The 17,838-nt window shown below is 29.9% G+C and overlaps 1 protein-coding gene across 6 annotated transcripts in view; it reads right to left on the reverse strand.

Annotated features, from left to right (window-relative positions):
* The window catches only part of shot (dystonin-like protein short stop), a 696,871-nt gene that overhangs the window by 39,197 nt on the left and 639,836 nt on the right, over positions 1-17,838 (reverse strand). For all 6 annotated transcript variants that reach the window (XM_085812140.1, XM_085812144.1, XM_085812142.1 and 3 more), the window contains 11 exons: positions 15,677-15,847; positions 14,410-14,736; positions 13,963-14,289; positions 12,798-12,882; positions 11,698-11,924; positions 11,149-11,355; positions 8,996-9,115; positions 8,577-8,903; positions 4,205-4,411; positions 1,614-1,842; positions 700-926 (listed from right to left, as the gene is read on the reverse strand). In XM_085812140.1, the coding sequence (XP_085668266.1) occupies positions 700-926; positions 1,614-1,842; positions 4,205-4,411; positions 8,577-8,903; positions 8,996-9,115; positions 11,149-11,355; positions 11,698-11,924; positions 12,798-12,882; positions 13,963-14,289; positions 14,410-14,736; positions 15,677-15,847 (2,454 nt within the window). The remainder of the gene's footprint in view (positions 1-699; positions 927-1,613; positions 1,843-4,204; positions 4,412-8,576; positions 8,904-8,995; positions 9,116-11,148; positions 11,356-11,697; positions 11,925-12,797; positions 12,883-13,962; positions 14,290-14,409; positions 14,737-15,676; positions 15,848-17,838) is intronic.

Genomic DNA, 17,838 nt, shown 5'->3' on the forward strand with positions numbered 1-17,838 from the left:
TAGTAACCAATTGACACAAATTTAGTTAACATGCAGTATAAAAACCAAGTCATTTTGAATTGAAATTTTGTATCTGGTTCAAAAAAGTATTCAAATAAAAGAATGTTAATGTTAATATAAGCAACACGCTTTACTGGTAACTTTAATTAAAGGTATTAAATTTCATGTGGTTCATATTATTAGTCAATTTTTATAGTCTCAGTTACTTTTTATATAAAGTTTTTGTCTTTGGAAAATTTAAGTTATTAAGAATAAAATCACTGAATAAAAAATATTTCATGAAAAACTGCACATTTTTAATTGTAATTTAAAAATATTTTTCCTCCCTATATCTCAAAACAGACTAAACTGCATGACAAAGATTTTGAAGTTAAAATAGTATTAATACATTTTTCAGTTTCAAATTTCCAAAATCAGTTTACAATACTGTACTTAGTTGTTAACATTTCAGTCACAGTTAAAGACTTCATAGAATAAATGCAGTTTTTTTTATCATATAAGTTAAAACAATTTTTTAATTATTCAAATTTTTAATTTATGTGTTTGATAATAAAATTTTCCAGACCTATATCTTAATATAACATATATTTTTTAAATTAAAACTAATTTGCTTTTAGCAAATAAATAAAATCGAAAAGTAATATGATATCTGCGATTTCAACTGCACAAAATTCTATGAAGGATAAAAATTCATCTTACTTGCAAAGCTTCTTGCTGATGCTGTATAGCACTAGGTTCAACAGCAGGAGGCTCTTGTGCATTCAGACTGTCCTGAAGCTCTTTCAGAGCTTTCATAACCATAGTAAGCTCATCCCAAAACCTTTCAGCAGCTGCTAATGCATCTTCCAATGAACGATTTCGATTACGAGCCAACTTCTGAATATTATCCCATAGCTGATTCAGTTTATCAAGCTTCTGTTTAATGTCTATTACAAGGGAAGAAAAAGATTTAACATCTATTCACATTAAGTATAATTGGTACTCTTTTGTTATCGGGACCAGATTCAGGAATGTATGTATCCATGCATGTATGCACATGTGTATGTGTCTATGTGCATAAATGTATATGTGTGTATACTCACATAACATATGTATATATATGCATGCTTACATGAACACATATATCCACATATACATGAATACATTTCCGAAGCCGGTCCCGATAACAGAAAAGTATGTATAATTTTTGAAAATGACATATTCTTTCCGAATAATTTTTCTACAACTTTGTGACTGAAAACTAACTACACTATACTAATAAAAAACTTTTAACACAAAGAAAAAAAAAATTTACTATAAATCTAAACTTCAAATACAATTTACTGTAAATCCTTTAATAGTAATAAATACTATGAAATTTGATGCATATATTGACATATTAAGCATTTAACACACTACTTTACAGTGCTGCAAATGTAGAACTTGTTTAAAACTTTTTTCCCCCTCACTCCTTTTTTGTTAATTTATAAAAGCTAATGTAATTGATTTTTATTCATTAGGAGATTTGTCAATTAGTTTAGATACAGAAATTTAAAAAATAAATTAATAAAAATAAAAGAGATGTGCTACAACGAAGGAAAAATACAATTGGGGGGGGGGACTCAGATTCATACCTTTAACAGCTGGATCTTTAGCACCACCAGCTTTAACTATGACATCATCAGCAGCTCTCTTAACAGCTTCTAATGCATTCGACCGTTTATCTAGATCTTGCAGTACTGCCTGATTTTCATTTAACTGCTCTTCTATTTTCTCTGGATGTGCCGATACTGGCTCAGCATTTTGAAGCTGGTCAGCTGTACTGCTCAAAGAATTCAGCATGCCATCCAATTTATCTGAAAACTAAATAAAAGCATTGTTAATAATTAATTGTATAAATAAGGAAAACCTCAAAATTAGAAGCGTTCACTATGTTTAATAGTTTGCATAAAATAATAATTAGGAAAACTTTTAACTTTTCTCGGTAAGCCACGAAAAATATTGCTTAATTAAACAAAATCCTATAACTGAGTTTAGATTTGAAATACTAAAAATTATATATTGCCATGAAAGACCAAAATCTGGAGAATGTCTACTTTCTCTGGTGAATGTCAACATTCACATAGTCACTTGGTGTATGCCCCAAAATTTTTCCTAATATCCTTATATCTATCTCACTTGCAGAGGCAAATGTTGATATTCACCATGCAGTGATGTGAATGTTGAATAAAAATATTTTTGCTACTTTTTTACATCACACTTTATTATTAAAACATATACTTCAAAATAAAAGAAGGCTTAAGTAATAGCACAGGTAAATAAACTATTGAACTTAAAACAAACCTGTTTATTTGAAGAACTGCGCATTGATGATCTCTTGTAATAGATTTTGTTTGAAGTCAATAACAAGTTACATTTTCAACATCCCAACGTATTATGTTTCTTTTCAATGAGTTGTTTTGTTCTTCATACTGAGATCCCCACCTTCTTACCTTATTATTAGCTCATATAAATACGTGAAACGAGCATTTTAGCGACTTTTGATATTCCAACACTTTTCTGATATTGTGTGGGTCCTATAGTACCTTTAAACGCTTGTCTGTCTGCACCTAAGATTTCACAGTTTTTCTGCTTGTGACATAAGCTTTCAGAAAATATATGGTTTTCTGGGAAACCAGTAACAAAGGAGAGAAGGTTTACTTGTCAGTCTGCTTTCACGGCTTCTCGTTTCAACCTCACCACAGCATATCTGTGCTTGTCAAGTACACAATAATGGTCTGAATGTATAAAAATATAACCAAACATTCGATCTTTGATATGCATTGACTTTCACCAGAGAATGTCAACATTCTCCAATTTCGATTTTTTCACAGTAACAGATATATATATGAATGCTTTGGAATTATGCGAAAGCATTGAATGCTTAACATGCATCGGTTAATAATTACTTTATTCATATATTTTTGCATTTTTATGTTATTACATAAATCATTTTATTAAACATTTTAAAATTTGATTCTGTACCTGGATCTTGCCACAGTCAATACCTTAGCTTGTTTTTTGTATTTAGCTTGGATAAGAGACCCACCCATCAATGAAATGCATGACACCAATCTTATTCGGATAAAAACAATTTTATACAAGTCAAGTTCTTCTAAGCTCTATTTTATGCATACCTAATTTGTGTCATTAATTTATTTATTTTATGCAAGTATTTTTACTTGCTTAACTCGCACTCTTTTAATATAATGTACACATTATATGAATTATGAGAATTATTAATTCTCTCCCTACATATTTCGCTTGAGAAAATAAGCACATCATTGTACATATTCTAAAAGGGATAAAAGGATCTTTTCAGAAAGATTATGACATGGGCTTCAAGTATAACAGCAATTCTAAAGAGTTATAAAACTAGCAAGAAACCAGATTTTAAACTCAATTTTATTACAATATATTTTACATAATTAGATAATTTTAGTGTTAAATAATTACTACTAGTATTGCCTAAAACGAGACTTTTTTAATATAATTATAAAACATTTATTATCATTTAAGTTTACTTATTGCATGAAGCTGTAAATTTACCCAGCTACGAGATGCATTTAAGTTTTTTGCATCTGACAAATTGCGAACAAATAAATTTTTTACATAAGCTAAACACTTAAATGAAAATTCATTTTAGAAAACAGAAGGATGTTTATCTTCTAGAGCAGGGATTTATCTAAAACAAAACAAATTATAGAAAGATTCGCAACTGAGTTAAACATAAAATGTAAGCAAAAATGGAAGCACAAGCAGAAAATGTTTTGTTTTATTCTAAATGTTTTTTAGATTAAATTTTACGTCTTAATCCTCTGAAGGAAATATGCTACATTATATGGAAGCATGTACAGAATCAAATTTTGAAACTGATGCACATGAAGTTATTTAAATGATTTCAATTAAAAAAAAAATATTCAGTTAAAATATATTATAAATGTAGCATATTTTTGCTAAAACGTTTATTTGTATACACATATAAGAAAAACTGGTCTTAAATTTGTTGTGCTCAATTTTTTTTAAATCAAAATTTTATTTGTTTACAACCAAAAATGGTTGCAAATTAGTAGCATTCATGCATTATAAGAATTCTGATAGATATAAAGAAATGGACAATTATTTTACAATTCTGAAATTTAAGATGCAAATTGAAATAAAAAAATAATATCAGAAATAAAAAAACCTGTGATGTGGCCTGCATAGCTTCTTCTAAAGCATTCTGTCTATCACGTAGGATATCTTTAAGTGCATTGTATCGGCTATTATCCGAATCCATGATATCTTGCACTTTAGCACCCTCATCAGGCTTACACAGTTTTTTCAGCGCGGCTCCTGTCTTATTCAGTTTGTCAAGCAAAGCTTTATGCTCTGTTACAGACTGCATCAGAACCTAAAATTTTAATAGGGAAAATATTTCTGATTAAATTATTATATACATACAAAAACTCTGCTTAATGTAAATTTTACATACAATCAATTAATATGAATTAATCCTTCCTTCTCGCTCCTGTAAAAATTACGGGGTAAGGTTTAGTCCTTTATTTCATGTGCCCATGATATTTCCGGGCTGGAGTGTTCAAAAGAAATGCTCCAAAAAGATTAAAAATTATTCATTTCTTATACCCAGAAAACTTTTTATTTCTTTATCCATGATATTTCCAGGTTGGAGTTTTCAAAAGAAATGATCCAAAAAGATTAAAAATAATCCATTTCTTATATCTAGAAATCATTTTTATTTTGCATATGTTCTTGATTTCAAGCTTAAAAAAATTCCAAAAATTAAAAATGAATCTATATATTGTTCATAGACTTGATTTTTACATAATTTTCTTAAACATATTTTTTTTACTGTTTTCATGAAAATTATGCAACTGTTAAGAGGTTAAAATAGGGGAAGGACATGACTATCGCATTTAAGAAATGGTGTGCAAGATATAGACATTTGTGGTTTATAAATCAGAGTTTTCAAATCAAATACTGCATTTTTAAAACATTTTAGAGATAAATATTTTAATAGCAAATTTTTAATAATAAAATTAATAAGATTTCTTAAACCTTTATATCTAATTTATAATTGACGGTGAAATTCCTCTTTTTTGAGAGAAGAGGGAGGCAGTAATTTCTATAAAAGCAAGAATTTTATGTTAAACAAAAACGAGATCCCTTCTTTTCAGAAGAATAAAAAATTTTTCAGATTCTCTGATTTGGTTTCAAATTGAGGCCCAACTATAATTACACATAATAAAAGCAAAGGAATTTCAGCTAGTTTTACAATAAAATGCATGACAAAAATGGGACATTAAGAAATATTCATTTTTCTAAATATCTTGTAAAAAAAATAGTGAAAAAATTAGACATTAATAAATGTCATAATAATTGATTTTCAATTATTATTAAGTAAAATGTTCAGACATTAAGCATAAATTACAGACATTGCTTTTTATCAACTTGATGATTTGATCCTCAGCTTTGATCACAGCTTTTTAAAATAACATGTTTTCCTAATATACTCTTAATTGATAAATAAATTACAGTTATTGCTGTTGTGATTATATTCATTAACGTAATTCCTTTTAGGATTATGATACCATTACATGCCGAACAAGTACTAATTTAGAAGTCAAACAACAAAAATCAGTGTTATATTTTCAAATTTTCACAGAAATTGAAAATTTGAAAATATAACGCTGATTTTTGTTGTTTGACTTCTAAATTAGTCCTTTTAGGATGTTTTAATTAATTATAGGAATCCCTTCTGTAGCACGGTAAGTTCCTAGAAAATACAGTGGTGTGCGAAATAATATAATTCAAGAGACTAAAAATCAATATAATATAGAAAAGTGCATTCCAAAATTTTAAAAACAAGGTATTGTTTTAATGATTCACTCTGTTGCCCCATTTAAATTTAGATTTTTTGGAATTTCGAATGTATTTTCTCCTTTTAACAAAGGATTCAAACTTTGTATTTTCATCACCAAAGAAATGTTTTATTTTGTTTTGCTTTGTTTGCTTTATTGTTTGTTTCTTTTCAGACATAGATTGTGGCTTAAATAAAATTTTGCAATAATTACTTTAAAAAACGACAAAGCTAATAAATAAAACATTCCTTAATTTTTTTTAATATTCTTCCAAACACAATTACATAATCTATGCAATGTACTAAACATTTAGAGCATAAGATATATATAGTACAAAGTCTTTAATCCGGACGTCCATAATCCAGACTTCAAAGCTCCAAACTTTCTGCACATGTGTAGCATTTACGCATGCGCATAATACATTTACGCATGCGCATAATACATTTACGCATGCGCGTTTAATGTATAACGGACGGTATAAGCTAGGCTAAAATTATCTAATTGTCTATTTCTGTTAATGTTGCAGATTGCATTGTTCCTTAATCTTCTAATTGGAACTGGCTTATTATCTTTTGCAGACTGTTAGAGAAATTTTATAAAAAATAAGCTTGAACTTTCAATTATGTCAAAAAGAGTTTCCGATTCTGGAGCTGCCAAAGGATCTACAAAGTGCAAGCATGTTTCAATGTCCATCAAACAAAAAGTGGAATTGCTGAAAAAAATGGATAAAGGCATGAAGAAAGTGACAGAGAGGTTAATGAAAACGAAAAAAAATTTCGATTGATACGTTAGTTGGTATTCTCGGCACAGCAATTACAGGACTTGAACAGCGGAACTTTGTAACTGAACAAGAAATTATGTCTGTTTATAGAATTAAAGAGAAAGTATTAGCACATAAAGCAAAGCAACTTAAACAACTTACATTGAAAGAAATGTTTAATAAAGTAAACAAATAAATATTAAGTTACCCTTTAGATTATAATTGCTCTTTATTTCATAAATTATGGTTTCATATTTTTAATTTTATAATTTCTGCATGCCATCTTACCAGATTGAAACTGATGATCTATAATTCGGGATCGCCGAAGTCCCGACGAGTCCGTATTAAAGACTTTGTACTGTACTGTGTAAATCAAGGGCAAGACTCAATTTCATTGATGTGAAAGAATGCAGGTATTCTTGATTTATTTTGGTGAATAGAAATAAATACATTGCTATTGTTTACTACACACAATGGCATAGTATGCAACTTAATTTTGTAAATATTTAGAATAAAAATCGTGTTATTGAAGTAAGTGCATGCATAAAGTGTTATAAGAGGGTTTATGGATATTCATTAACATGTTAGAATTAAAACCATGTTGCCTTGCTGAACAAGGGTTACCTCAACTTTCTTATCATGTAAGAGTGAAACTCTTATATAAGAAGGATGTCTATAATTACATCAAGTGATGGTTTTTTGTGCACAAATTACAAACAATAAAATGACTTTTAAAGTTTTTACTCATTACAGCTTCATAGCATTTAAAATTTTAAAATAAAATATTCTTTTTAATGTATCAGTAAATATCGGGTTTGACCAAAAGTTTCCCGACACTGCAAATATAACCTGCACAAACAGTTCACGTAGGTGTGTTTAATCATATTTTGTCCAACGAATTTGGGGATTTAAAAGAAAGAAACTTGCTTTAGAACACTATATTGTGAAATTTGTAAAAAAAAATCTTGTTATTATTAAGTACAAGATGTCTGAAATGGAACTATCACACTGCCAGATTAGAAGCATCATTTACTTCCAGTTCTGTTGCAAAAAGTCAGTTAGAGAATGTCATTAAATCATGTATACAGCTTAAGGTACAAATGTTGACCTGTGAAGGTTTAGTACCGAAAGTTCAAAAACAAGGACTATGACATTCAAGAAGTAGAGTGTTCGTGCCAGGCTACTGATGTTGATGAGGCCCACCTGCGAGTACTTGTGGAAGAAGATCAGTGTGCAACCACTTGAGAGCTTGCTAAGGATCATGCTTTCTATCTGGTGGGACTACCTTGGTATTATCCATAACGAGAATTAAGAAAAAGGTAAAACCTTCAACCTAAGGTGTACAACGAGATGCTTGTCCGTGTTAACGGCGCTATCAAGGAAAAATGCCGAATTGAGTTCCGGTGCAAAAAGGTAATATTCCATCAAGATAATGCAAGACCACATGTCGCTGCATTCACTGGCTGAACTCTGTCTGCACTCAAATGGGATCTTTTGCCACACCCAACATGTAGCCCTGATATCGCTTCTTCGGACTTCAACCTTTTTTCACACCTGCAGCTACATCTTGCTGGTGCTATCTTCCATTCTGCACACGATGCCCGAAATGAAGTTGATCTGTTTTTTGGATTCATGGCCAACAAGTTTCTGAGCTGAAGGCTTTGAAAAATTACCAACACGTTGGCAGAAAACCATTGATTTGGTTGGTAATTACTACCTGCACTAAAAGTACTGCTTTCATATATTTTTGTTAACTTTATTAGAAGTGTTTTTTGGCAGAAAACTTTTGTTACAACCAGATATAATTTTTGTGATGTGCATACACATTTCTTTAAATTCCATTGACAAGTATGAAAACAGACAAAATATAGTCCAGCTCTTAAATAAACATAAAATTAAAAAAGATTAAAAAGTAAAATAGAAAAAAAAAAAAAAACCTTATTTCTGTCTTGTTGTTTCTTTATTTGACTTGCATTTAAACCAGGTGTTTCTAGTAAGTCAGCTTCTGTTTCAATTTCATCCAGCCATTGACATATGTCCATATGCGTTTCAAAGAAATGCTCCGCTAAAGGTAATGCTTGCTCAAGAGCAGCCAGGCGATCAGCACATAGAGATGACACTGAATTTGTGACATCTTTAAGTTCATCAGCCTTATCTCTTACTTCTGCAAGGTCACTACCACTTGATTCTCTCATCAATTTCTTCGCTGCCGATAATATATCTCGAACCCGACCCTTCTGACTGCTTACTTCTTCATTTAGAGCCTGCAATAAAATACCAAATTCAAGTAAATTACATTTCATCACAAGACAGAAAATAAATACAGGTGTAAGATTACTCTTTTCTAAATCCAAACCTTTTGTTCTTTAAGAAGAACAGCTAATGCATCTGGATCAGCAGACAGAGGCTCTGCTTGTAGAAGCTGTTTCTCAACTTCATGAAACCAATCAAGCAAATCTTCAATATCACCAATGACCTAACAAGAACATTTTAAGTATTTACTATAAGGAAATAAATATACAGCACTAAGGAAGAAATGAAATGTCATGCTTAAACATCACATTTATGTTACCTTGTTTATCTACAATACTAATCGCAATTAATAAACATTAATTTAGACATATAGTCTAAGATGTTGGTTAATTAATGATTGTTCACAATATAAATGTTTCTAAAATACATTTATTATTTAAATGACTTTTTAACTTTATGATAAAATAAAATTTCAATGACATAAAATTAAAAAGGCTAAAGAGAAATATGCCAAAGCAAAACAAAATAAGCAAAGTGCCTGGTATAGATTTTAGACAAGATGTGATTTCTAGGGGAGGCAGGTACAGCTCCTTGCAGATTTCTTTGCTTGATGATGAGGGACAAGTATCTGTTTTGCCTTCAAAATTGATAGTCATAACTCCAAACACAAGGATGCTGCTTTGTCTAATTTTACATAAAATTAAATATTACTTTTGTTCAAACAACTTACAGTAAATAACTAATAAATTTCACATCTTGAGATGTTATCAAATTATATTTTCATACATAAAATGTCAAATATCGTTACAAAATAATTAAGAAACAGAAATTGTTCTGCAATGAACAAAAACATAAACAATATACGAGGGCTATCTGAAAAGTTTCCGATCTTGATATGCAGATGGCAGCTCAAATCAATCAAAATGGGAAGACTTGTTTGGGCATCACTTGATAACTACCAATCAAAATTTCAGCTATTTTGAAAACAAATGTTTTGTTTGACAATTACTTTTGTGAGTTGATGTGAACAGTTTTGCAAAAATGGAAAAAACTGAGTAGCATGCTGTCATTAGACAGTTGTTTTACTCAGATTAAAGAGTTGGACACAGTGTACTGGGACTCTGCACCATCATTTACTACTGAAATTTTGTGTAACTGAATTTAAACGTGGCCATACAGGTTGCTTATGTATGTTCAGGACGGTCAAAAACTGCAACCACTGATGAAAATGTCACTAAAATTCACAAAAGGTGCTGGATGGCCATCAAATCAAGGCTACAGAGATAGCAGAGGCTATGAATATGTCCAAAGAATGTGTTTGCCATGTACTGAGATTTAGATATGCACAAGCTGGCTGCACGTTGGGCACCACGTTTGCTCACTTTGGACCAAAAACATGTCCAAGTGGACATTTGCACTGTTCTGTTGGTGCAATAAATCAGAGTGTGTTTATTATTAATCACTGTAGATGAAACCTGGATCCATCATTATAGCCCAGAAACAAAAACACAGTCGAAACAGTGCACTGCAAAGGGAGAATCGGCTCCGAAAAAGGCAAAAACTGTTCCTTCTACTGGGAAAGTGATGGCAACAACTTTCTGGGACAGCCATGGGATTGTGTTAATAGATTATCTTGAAAAGAGAAAAACCATTACCATAGCATATTATGCAATGTTACTTAACAAGTTGAAAGCAGAAATTGCGGGAAAACAGCCACATCCACCAAGACACTGCTTTCATCAAATGAGGAGGATATGAACTTTGTCAATAACTACTTTGCAAAGAAAGATTCTACATATTATTTGGGCAGGTTCGGTGGAAGAAATGTATAGACTTACAAGGGGATTATATCAAAAAATAAAGGTAATGTTGAGGAAAAAATAACTTTTTTTCTTTGTTAGGTTGGAAACTTTTTAGACAGCCCTCATAAAACAGTTATAAATTCCCATAATGATCCCAAAGGATATAAATATATATTGTGATGACTATTAAACCAGTAAATCAAACTAGTTAGGATTGAACTGCTGTGATATATAAAATATGATAAATATAAATGCATTGATTAAAACATTAAATTAAAAAATATAAATAATTAAGTAAAATTCAAATTTTTCCCTTAATCATTTAGACTCTACTTCAAAATATTATTACATTAATTAAACTGACGTACATCTTTCACATAAGCAAACATTTAACAGAACATATTTTATGCATGCAAAATAAAATGATATATGATGAAACTCTCCAGCTACTAACTTCAACATTTCTTTGTTTAGATAAATCAATTCTCTCTGCTTTTCGTTGTACTTGCTCACATATCACATCAAATCTGCGGTTTACACGAGTGACTTGATTTTCAATATCTGCAGCTCCTTGTCCTGGTGACATCTGACATAACTGTGGTCCAAGATGGTTCAGAGTATCTACTAAAGGTCGATATTCTTGGATTTCTCCTTCAAGTCTCTTAAACAAGCAAAAAAATTAATTTAAAGAAATATACACAGAATATCTATAAGACATCTCTTACATGAAATATCTATGCAAGATTACATTCTTCTGTTAAATTTTTTAAACTTATCTTATATTTTTAATAATTTAATACTCTTAGATAAGTAAAATATATCTATAAAACTACTTTCTTTTCCTTCATATAAATAATGATGATAATGCAATTCAAGTCTACATAATAAATAATCTTACTCATAAAAAAAGTATATGCTTGAAATTCAAAATTCACATTATATAATAAATCACAAACGTGAGTACATGAAACTGATATTTAAATAAAGATATTACAAGACTTACTTGTATAATAGTTTCTTGACTAGACAGTCCCACATTTTCTAAATTTTTTAATTGCCTCTCAGTAGCATCCATCCACGAAGTGACACGTTCATGAGAAGCATGGTAGTTCTGCACTAAAGGCAGGGAGTCCTGTGCTTGGCGTAATTTGTCAGCTGCACGACTTGTGAGATCCGTGAATTTTAGGCTAAGATTGTCAAGCTTTTCTTTCATTCGTATAACATCATCACCTACAAATTAATTGTCTGATATTTCATCATAGAATTATTTACATTTTGTTAGAATCGTTTGATGATGCTACATAAAAGACATGTTGAAATATATTCTTATGAAGAATAAAAAAGTTTTTTTTTTAAATCCAAAACAAACATAAACTGTTTATTAGAAATGGCTTTATTTGATTATCATTTAATTATCTTCATTCAATTATCTTATATGAAACTAAACTGCTGACAGCTTTAATAAGGCAGAGGAAGAAACAAACCACTTATTGCTTGTTACCTTGAATTATATTCATGGCAAATTACAGCAATATTTACTTTGAAAAAAAAACGAATCCCCAAATTCAAAAAGCAGAACATATCTAGATTTAAGTTATGATATTTGCTTGATCCCCACCAAAGCAGATCAGTGTAAAAATATTTTTCATAAAATATAAAAATCTCAATGATCATATTTTGTTTATAATAATGAACTACATTTTAATAAATAATATTGAAATGAATACTACTAAAATTAATTAATGATAGTAAAATCATAGAATGATGAAGTTTAACTTCTAAATTGTTAAATGATGATGATATGATGGCTACTCTCAAAGATGCAATGAACAATATAAATACAGCCATGGCAATATACATTCATATTTTATTTTACAAATGACAAATATTAGACACTTAAGCCATTAGTTTACAGGCTCTCCAGTACTTTTTAACAACATCTTCCTACCAAGAAAATGCAATATATATTAATACACAAAATTGCATTTGCATTGAAGAATTTAAATCTTAACTATAAGCATCTTCTCTGACAAGATTTCCAAATATCTCTTATAATATAAAGAGAATTCTACAGAAAACAAAAGAAATTTCTCATAAAAATACCTGAAGCATGTTTCATTATATCTTGACCAGCACTTGCAACATCATCAACCTGCTTTTGATGATCAGCAATTTCTTCACTCAGTTCCTACAAAAGAATAAATGCATATCTATATAAAATGTTACACGGAAAAGTACTTTTTCCAAAAAAGATCAGCATTTAGTTTGTTGTAGCAGCTAAATAATAATAACAATATTGTACAGAAAATTAGCACAATGGAATATCTAAAAAATTTGATACTGATTGCTTATGACTTCTTATTGAATAAAGTATATAAACTGTATTTAGAAAGAAAAGTATAATTTCCTGCACGAGCAATAAAAGGAAAATTAACAATCAATATGAAGAGAAGGATCTCGAACCAACATGAGAATGTGTTACAAGAAATGCGAAATGAAGCATGGCAAGTGGAGTAAGGATGAAGAAGAAATTTAACCCTTCCTCCCCCTGGACAGGCATTATCATGAGCATCTCTCACAGCCAAGCATTCCAATCATGCATCATTGGAGAACGAACTTAGAGGATGGGCGATGCAAATGTACATTGCAAGCTGAATCATTTTTATTTTGGCCACTTATTCTTTGTTATTTTTACATTATTTAAATCAAATGTAAAAATAACAAAGAATTATTTCAAAACACATCCTGATATGAATTACCTTACTTTTTTTGCCATTAAACTTATTTTTAACCTTCTCCAGACAGGCATCATATATGCATGCCCTACGACCATCTCTCACAACTGGGCATTCCACAATTAATTTCATTTTAAATATAAAATAAAATATCGGAGTTAAAATAGCATGGCTGAACGATTAGTGCAGGAGTTAAAGAAGAGCAACATGCTTCAGTAGTTCTGCAACTGAAGAAAACTGTTCTATATTTAAACCTTTAAAAATAGTCCTGCAATTTATGAATACTATACTGATTCTTGTTACTTTACCTCGTCCAATAATATTAAAAAAATATACTAAAATTAAGATTATGCAACAAGCTTACTATAAGATTTAATAAATATAGACTGTTATGCAAATCATATGATAATGTGATAACATACATAAAAGAAATTTTAAATAATAGTAATATTTTGGGATTGGAAACAATAATATGGGTTAACTAATATTTAAATTTATTATATTAAGTTGAATTTTATTATGAAACTACTTACAACTAATTCATCTAATTGTTCCTGCAGTTTTTCAACGTATACGCTCAGAGTATGGAACCGTGAAAATCGGGATGCCATTTCATCTATCCAGGCCATTAAGTCTTCATAATTTACATTGAATGAACCCATGCCTTGGAATGCTTCAGCTAAGAGTTGCCCAATATGTTCACTATCTTCCACTACTTTTGCAAAATGATTTGTAGCTTCCTGGAGTTTTTCCACCACCATCTGAGCCTCATCATCGCCAACAAGACCCATTAATGTCTGAGCAACTTCGGTCAATTCTTCAAAAGCTTCTTTGTGGTCCATTATATCATCATGAAGAGCCTAAAATTTTAAATAGGTATTTAAATACACACAAATGAGTTACACTAAAATAGGAAAGTACATTATAACATGTAAATTTACTCACTCATTATTAAAAAGGAATGTTAGAAAGGGAATTACCTCATGTTCCATCATACGTTGGCGAATTTTTTCTTGGTCAGTTGGTATTGTAGCCATTGCAGATAATTTCTTTTCTGTTTGTTCTAACCATTCGTCTAAGGGAATTATGCGATCTTGGAAGTCTTTTGCAACAGGAATTGTTCTTTCTAATGCATCTGTTCGCTCTTGAGCAGCGTTAGAAAGTTCCTCAAATCTCTGCATCAAATCACCAAGCTGAGATTCGATTTGCATGCGCTCCATGGGTTCAGCATTCTTCATAATTTCTGTCCCCATTTGCATAAGAGATGACATACTGTTCTGACGATCCAGTAGCAACTTGTTTAAGAACTAGATGAAGATAATTTAAGCTATTTATAGTTACACACACACACACATATATATATATAATTTCTCTACAAACAAGCAAAACTTTAATAAATAATCTTTCCAGAATATATTAAGATACATTTTGTATGGAATCTGAAAATGTAATGATATTATTTAATACTGAGTGAATGTGTTAATTAATAATCCTCCCTACTGCTGTTTTAAAGAAAGGAAAATTAGCATAATCACTTGAGTAACTAAATTCTGGAAACTATGTGCTACTAATTATTCATACAATAATACACATAACAATTATTCAATTTTCATAAGCAACATCATCATTTTCCCATACATTCTTCTCCAGTGTTCCAATGTTTTTTAATCACAAACTGTCATATTTTTTGCCTATTTTAAAATATGTGTTTGTATGATTTGGTGCAATAGATGTAATTGTGATAAAATATCTGCAGGGAAGTAGTATTTTATGTAAAAATTACTGCAAGAAACAATTCCTTTGAACCAATTCTCCAAGTGATCAATATAAAATTTCTACCAGAAAATGAGAAATAAAAAGCCACTTGTAAGTAGCTTTATTGACTGATTTTCAAGATAAATACTTAAAACATTAAATAAGTATGGATGTAAAATTTTTTTTTCCTTCCATAAAAATTACCATACTGCACCAAAGTGGTAATGCTAATATGCAAGTACCTAAAAAAGCAAAAGGTAATAATAAAGTTTTCTTCAACATAGGGCAATAAATATAGTGTCAATAATTATGGATTGTAAAGAAGGGGGAGGTTGAAATTATGTAAAAATATTGATAGTGTCAAAATTTATCTGAATGTTTCAACCATTTAAAAATGATAAAAGTTGCTTAGTTGTTTACAAAATACTGAAATGACAAACTAGTAATAATTAATAAAGACAAAATGTAAAAAGAAAACATAAAAAACCATACCTTCTGTTCTTGGAGCTGAGCTTTAACAACTTTGTAATCAGCTGATGGAGGTTTTTGATTAGCAACCATTTCCTCTGTGTCCTCCAGCCATTTCAGAACTCCATCAAGAGCTTCTTGGAATTTTCCAGATTGAAGGAACGCAATATCTAATTTTCGTTCACGCTCATTCATCTAAAAAATGCAATTGCATAAAAATAATTTTAAAGCAAACTTTTACAAATGAATAAAATGGCATAAAAATTAACAATTGCATTAGAACACAGCAGGTAACAATTTATAAGTACGTAAGTTCAGATTTTCTGTCTTTTTAACATTTTACATACTGTTTATAATGTATTTAATAATAATAATAGACATCTGAAGCTTTTTTTTTTTTTTTTTTTTTTTTTTGGCAAAAAAAAAACATTCATATGAGTTATAACATTTTTCAAAAATCTGCTTAAAAGCTATTAATATAAAAATTATTAACTTTGCAATTTAAATGAATACTTTAAATATCTAAAATAATTTCCATGTTAACAGATATTAAATTTACTTATCTTCTCCCCCCAAAAAATATTAGTTATTGGAGAAAATATATACTAATAATACATTATAAAATTTATTAGCTCAAATACATTTTCTGTATCTATCGGCTCTATTTCAGAAGTATTACTGCGGTACAAAATATTTAAATTTTAATGTATCACACATAGTTTACATTGAATTACCCAATTTAGAGAACAGCAGTCATGACAAATTACAAAAGGTGCATAGTAGTCTGTAAAGCATATCTCCAAATTTGCGTTCATAACAGTCACTATCACAGATTATATAAATTTAATAGCAAGATGGAAACATAATGCAAGCATCATATTCACAAGTGAATATAAAGCTTATGTCATTTGAGAATTCGCTAGATGCAAGTTTGATTATGACAATATAACTGAGATTTTCAGTGAAATATGAATCAGAAGCATCTGGCAAACAAGAAATGTACATGGTACAAGTTCAAGAAGAATAGCTGCCTGTGTTATGCAGAATTATGCCATTTGCTGAGGTCAAAGTCTGATACATCACTAGGTTTGCACACATTCAGCACTTTTTAAAAAGCAAAAGCTTTTCAGCAAAAGTTTTTGCATAATGATATGCATATTTTTGCTGCATTTTTTATAATTATGGTACTATGCATTTTCAAAAACATGGAGGAAATCATAAATCATCTCATATTTTGTATGTTGAATGTACTTATTATATACTGCATTCCTGCAGAAAACTCAAGGAAATGGGGGAGACAAAATATAAAGAATGAAAAGATACATCTGCAGCAGTGTACTACAGTGATTGATTGATATAGGTTTGGTTTGCAGGATAAATTTTTCGTTTAACATTAAGATCGGTATTGTTTTACAGAATAAAAAATCCTACAGATATTATACCCTCAAGTGAAATTAAAAATGAAAAGATTATCTGACGAATTATTTTTATTTGTGGATATAAATAATGTTGCCCTAATTATAAATCAGTGAGTGTTATGAGAGTTTTAATTAATACAAAATAAATTGGATAAACAACAAAAAAATTTTGCAGTAGTCAGTAAATTCTGTTCCTAGTCATTAAATTCTATTCAGATGTCCTAACCAACTCATAATTTTTATGGTATGCAGTACAATATTCATATTTAGAGCTGCAGTCCTGAAAATCTCGAGAATATACATAAAGTTCAGCTTTTCCTTGAAATATAATTTTTGCTATGCTTTTCTGAAGCAGTTCTAGCCCAATTAACACTCAAGTACGGAACTTTTTGTGTTATTCAAGGTTTGCAATATTATGCTGAATAGACTGAAAATCATTGAAGATACTCTTACCACATAAACAGCATCTTACAAAAAATAATTCTAACACCTGAAGTCACTGCAATACTAGTAAGAGGATAGAGCTTTGAAATTATTACATGGTAATAGAAATTACTTCAATTAATTTTACATGGTTTATGATTTATCTTTACTTTTGCTTACACTTCTGTCACTTAGAATGCTCTATTATGAAACCTGCTGGTGTCTCTGTGCTAATATCTATTTGAAACACTGAATGATGCTATTTGTGATCAGACATGAGTATTTTAAAAATATAAACATTTGAGCTTACTGCAATACTAACAACAGGATGTGACTCTGAAATTA

Source organism: Stegodyphus dumicola, chromosome 2, assembly GCF_044657685.1.
Source record: "Stegodyphus dumicola isolate Sdum_Otavi_A_Nest chromosome 2, ASM4465768v1".
In the NCBI taxonomy this organism is placed as follows: Eukaryota; Metazoa; Arthropoda; class Arachnida; order Araneae; family Eresidae; genus Stegodyphus; species Stegodyphus dumicola.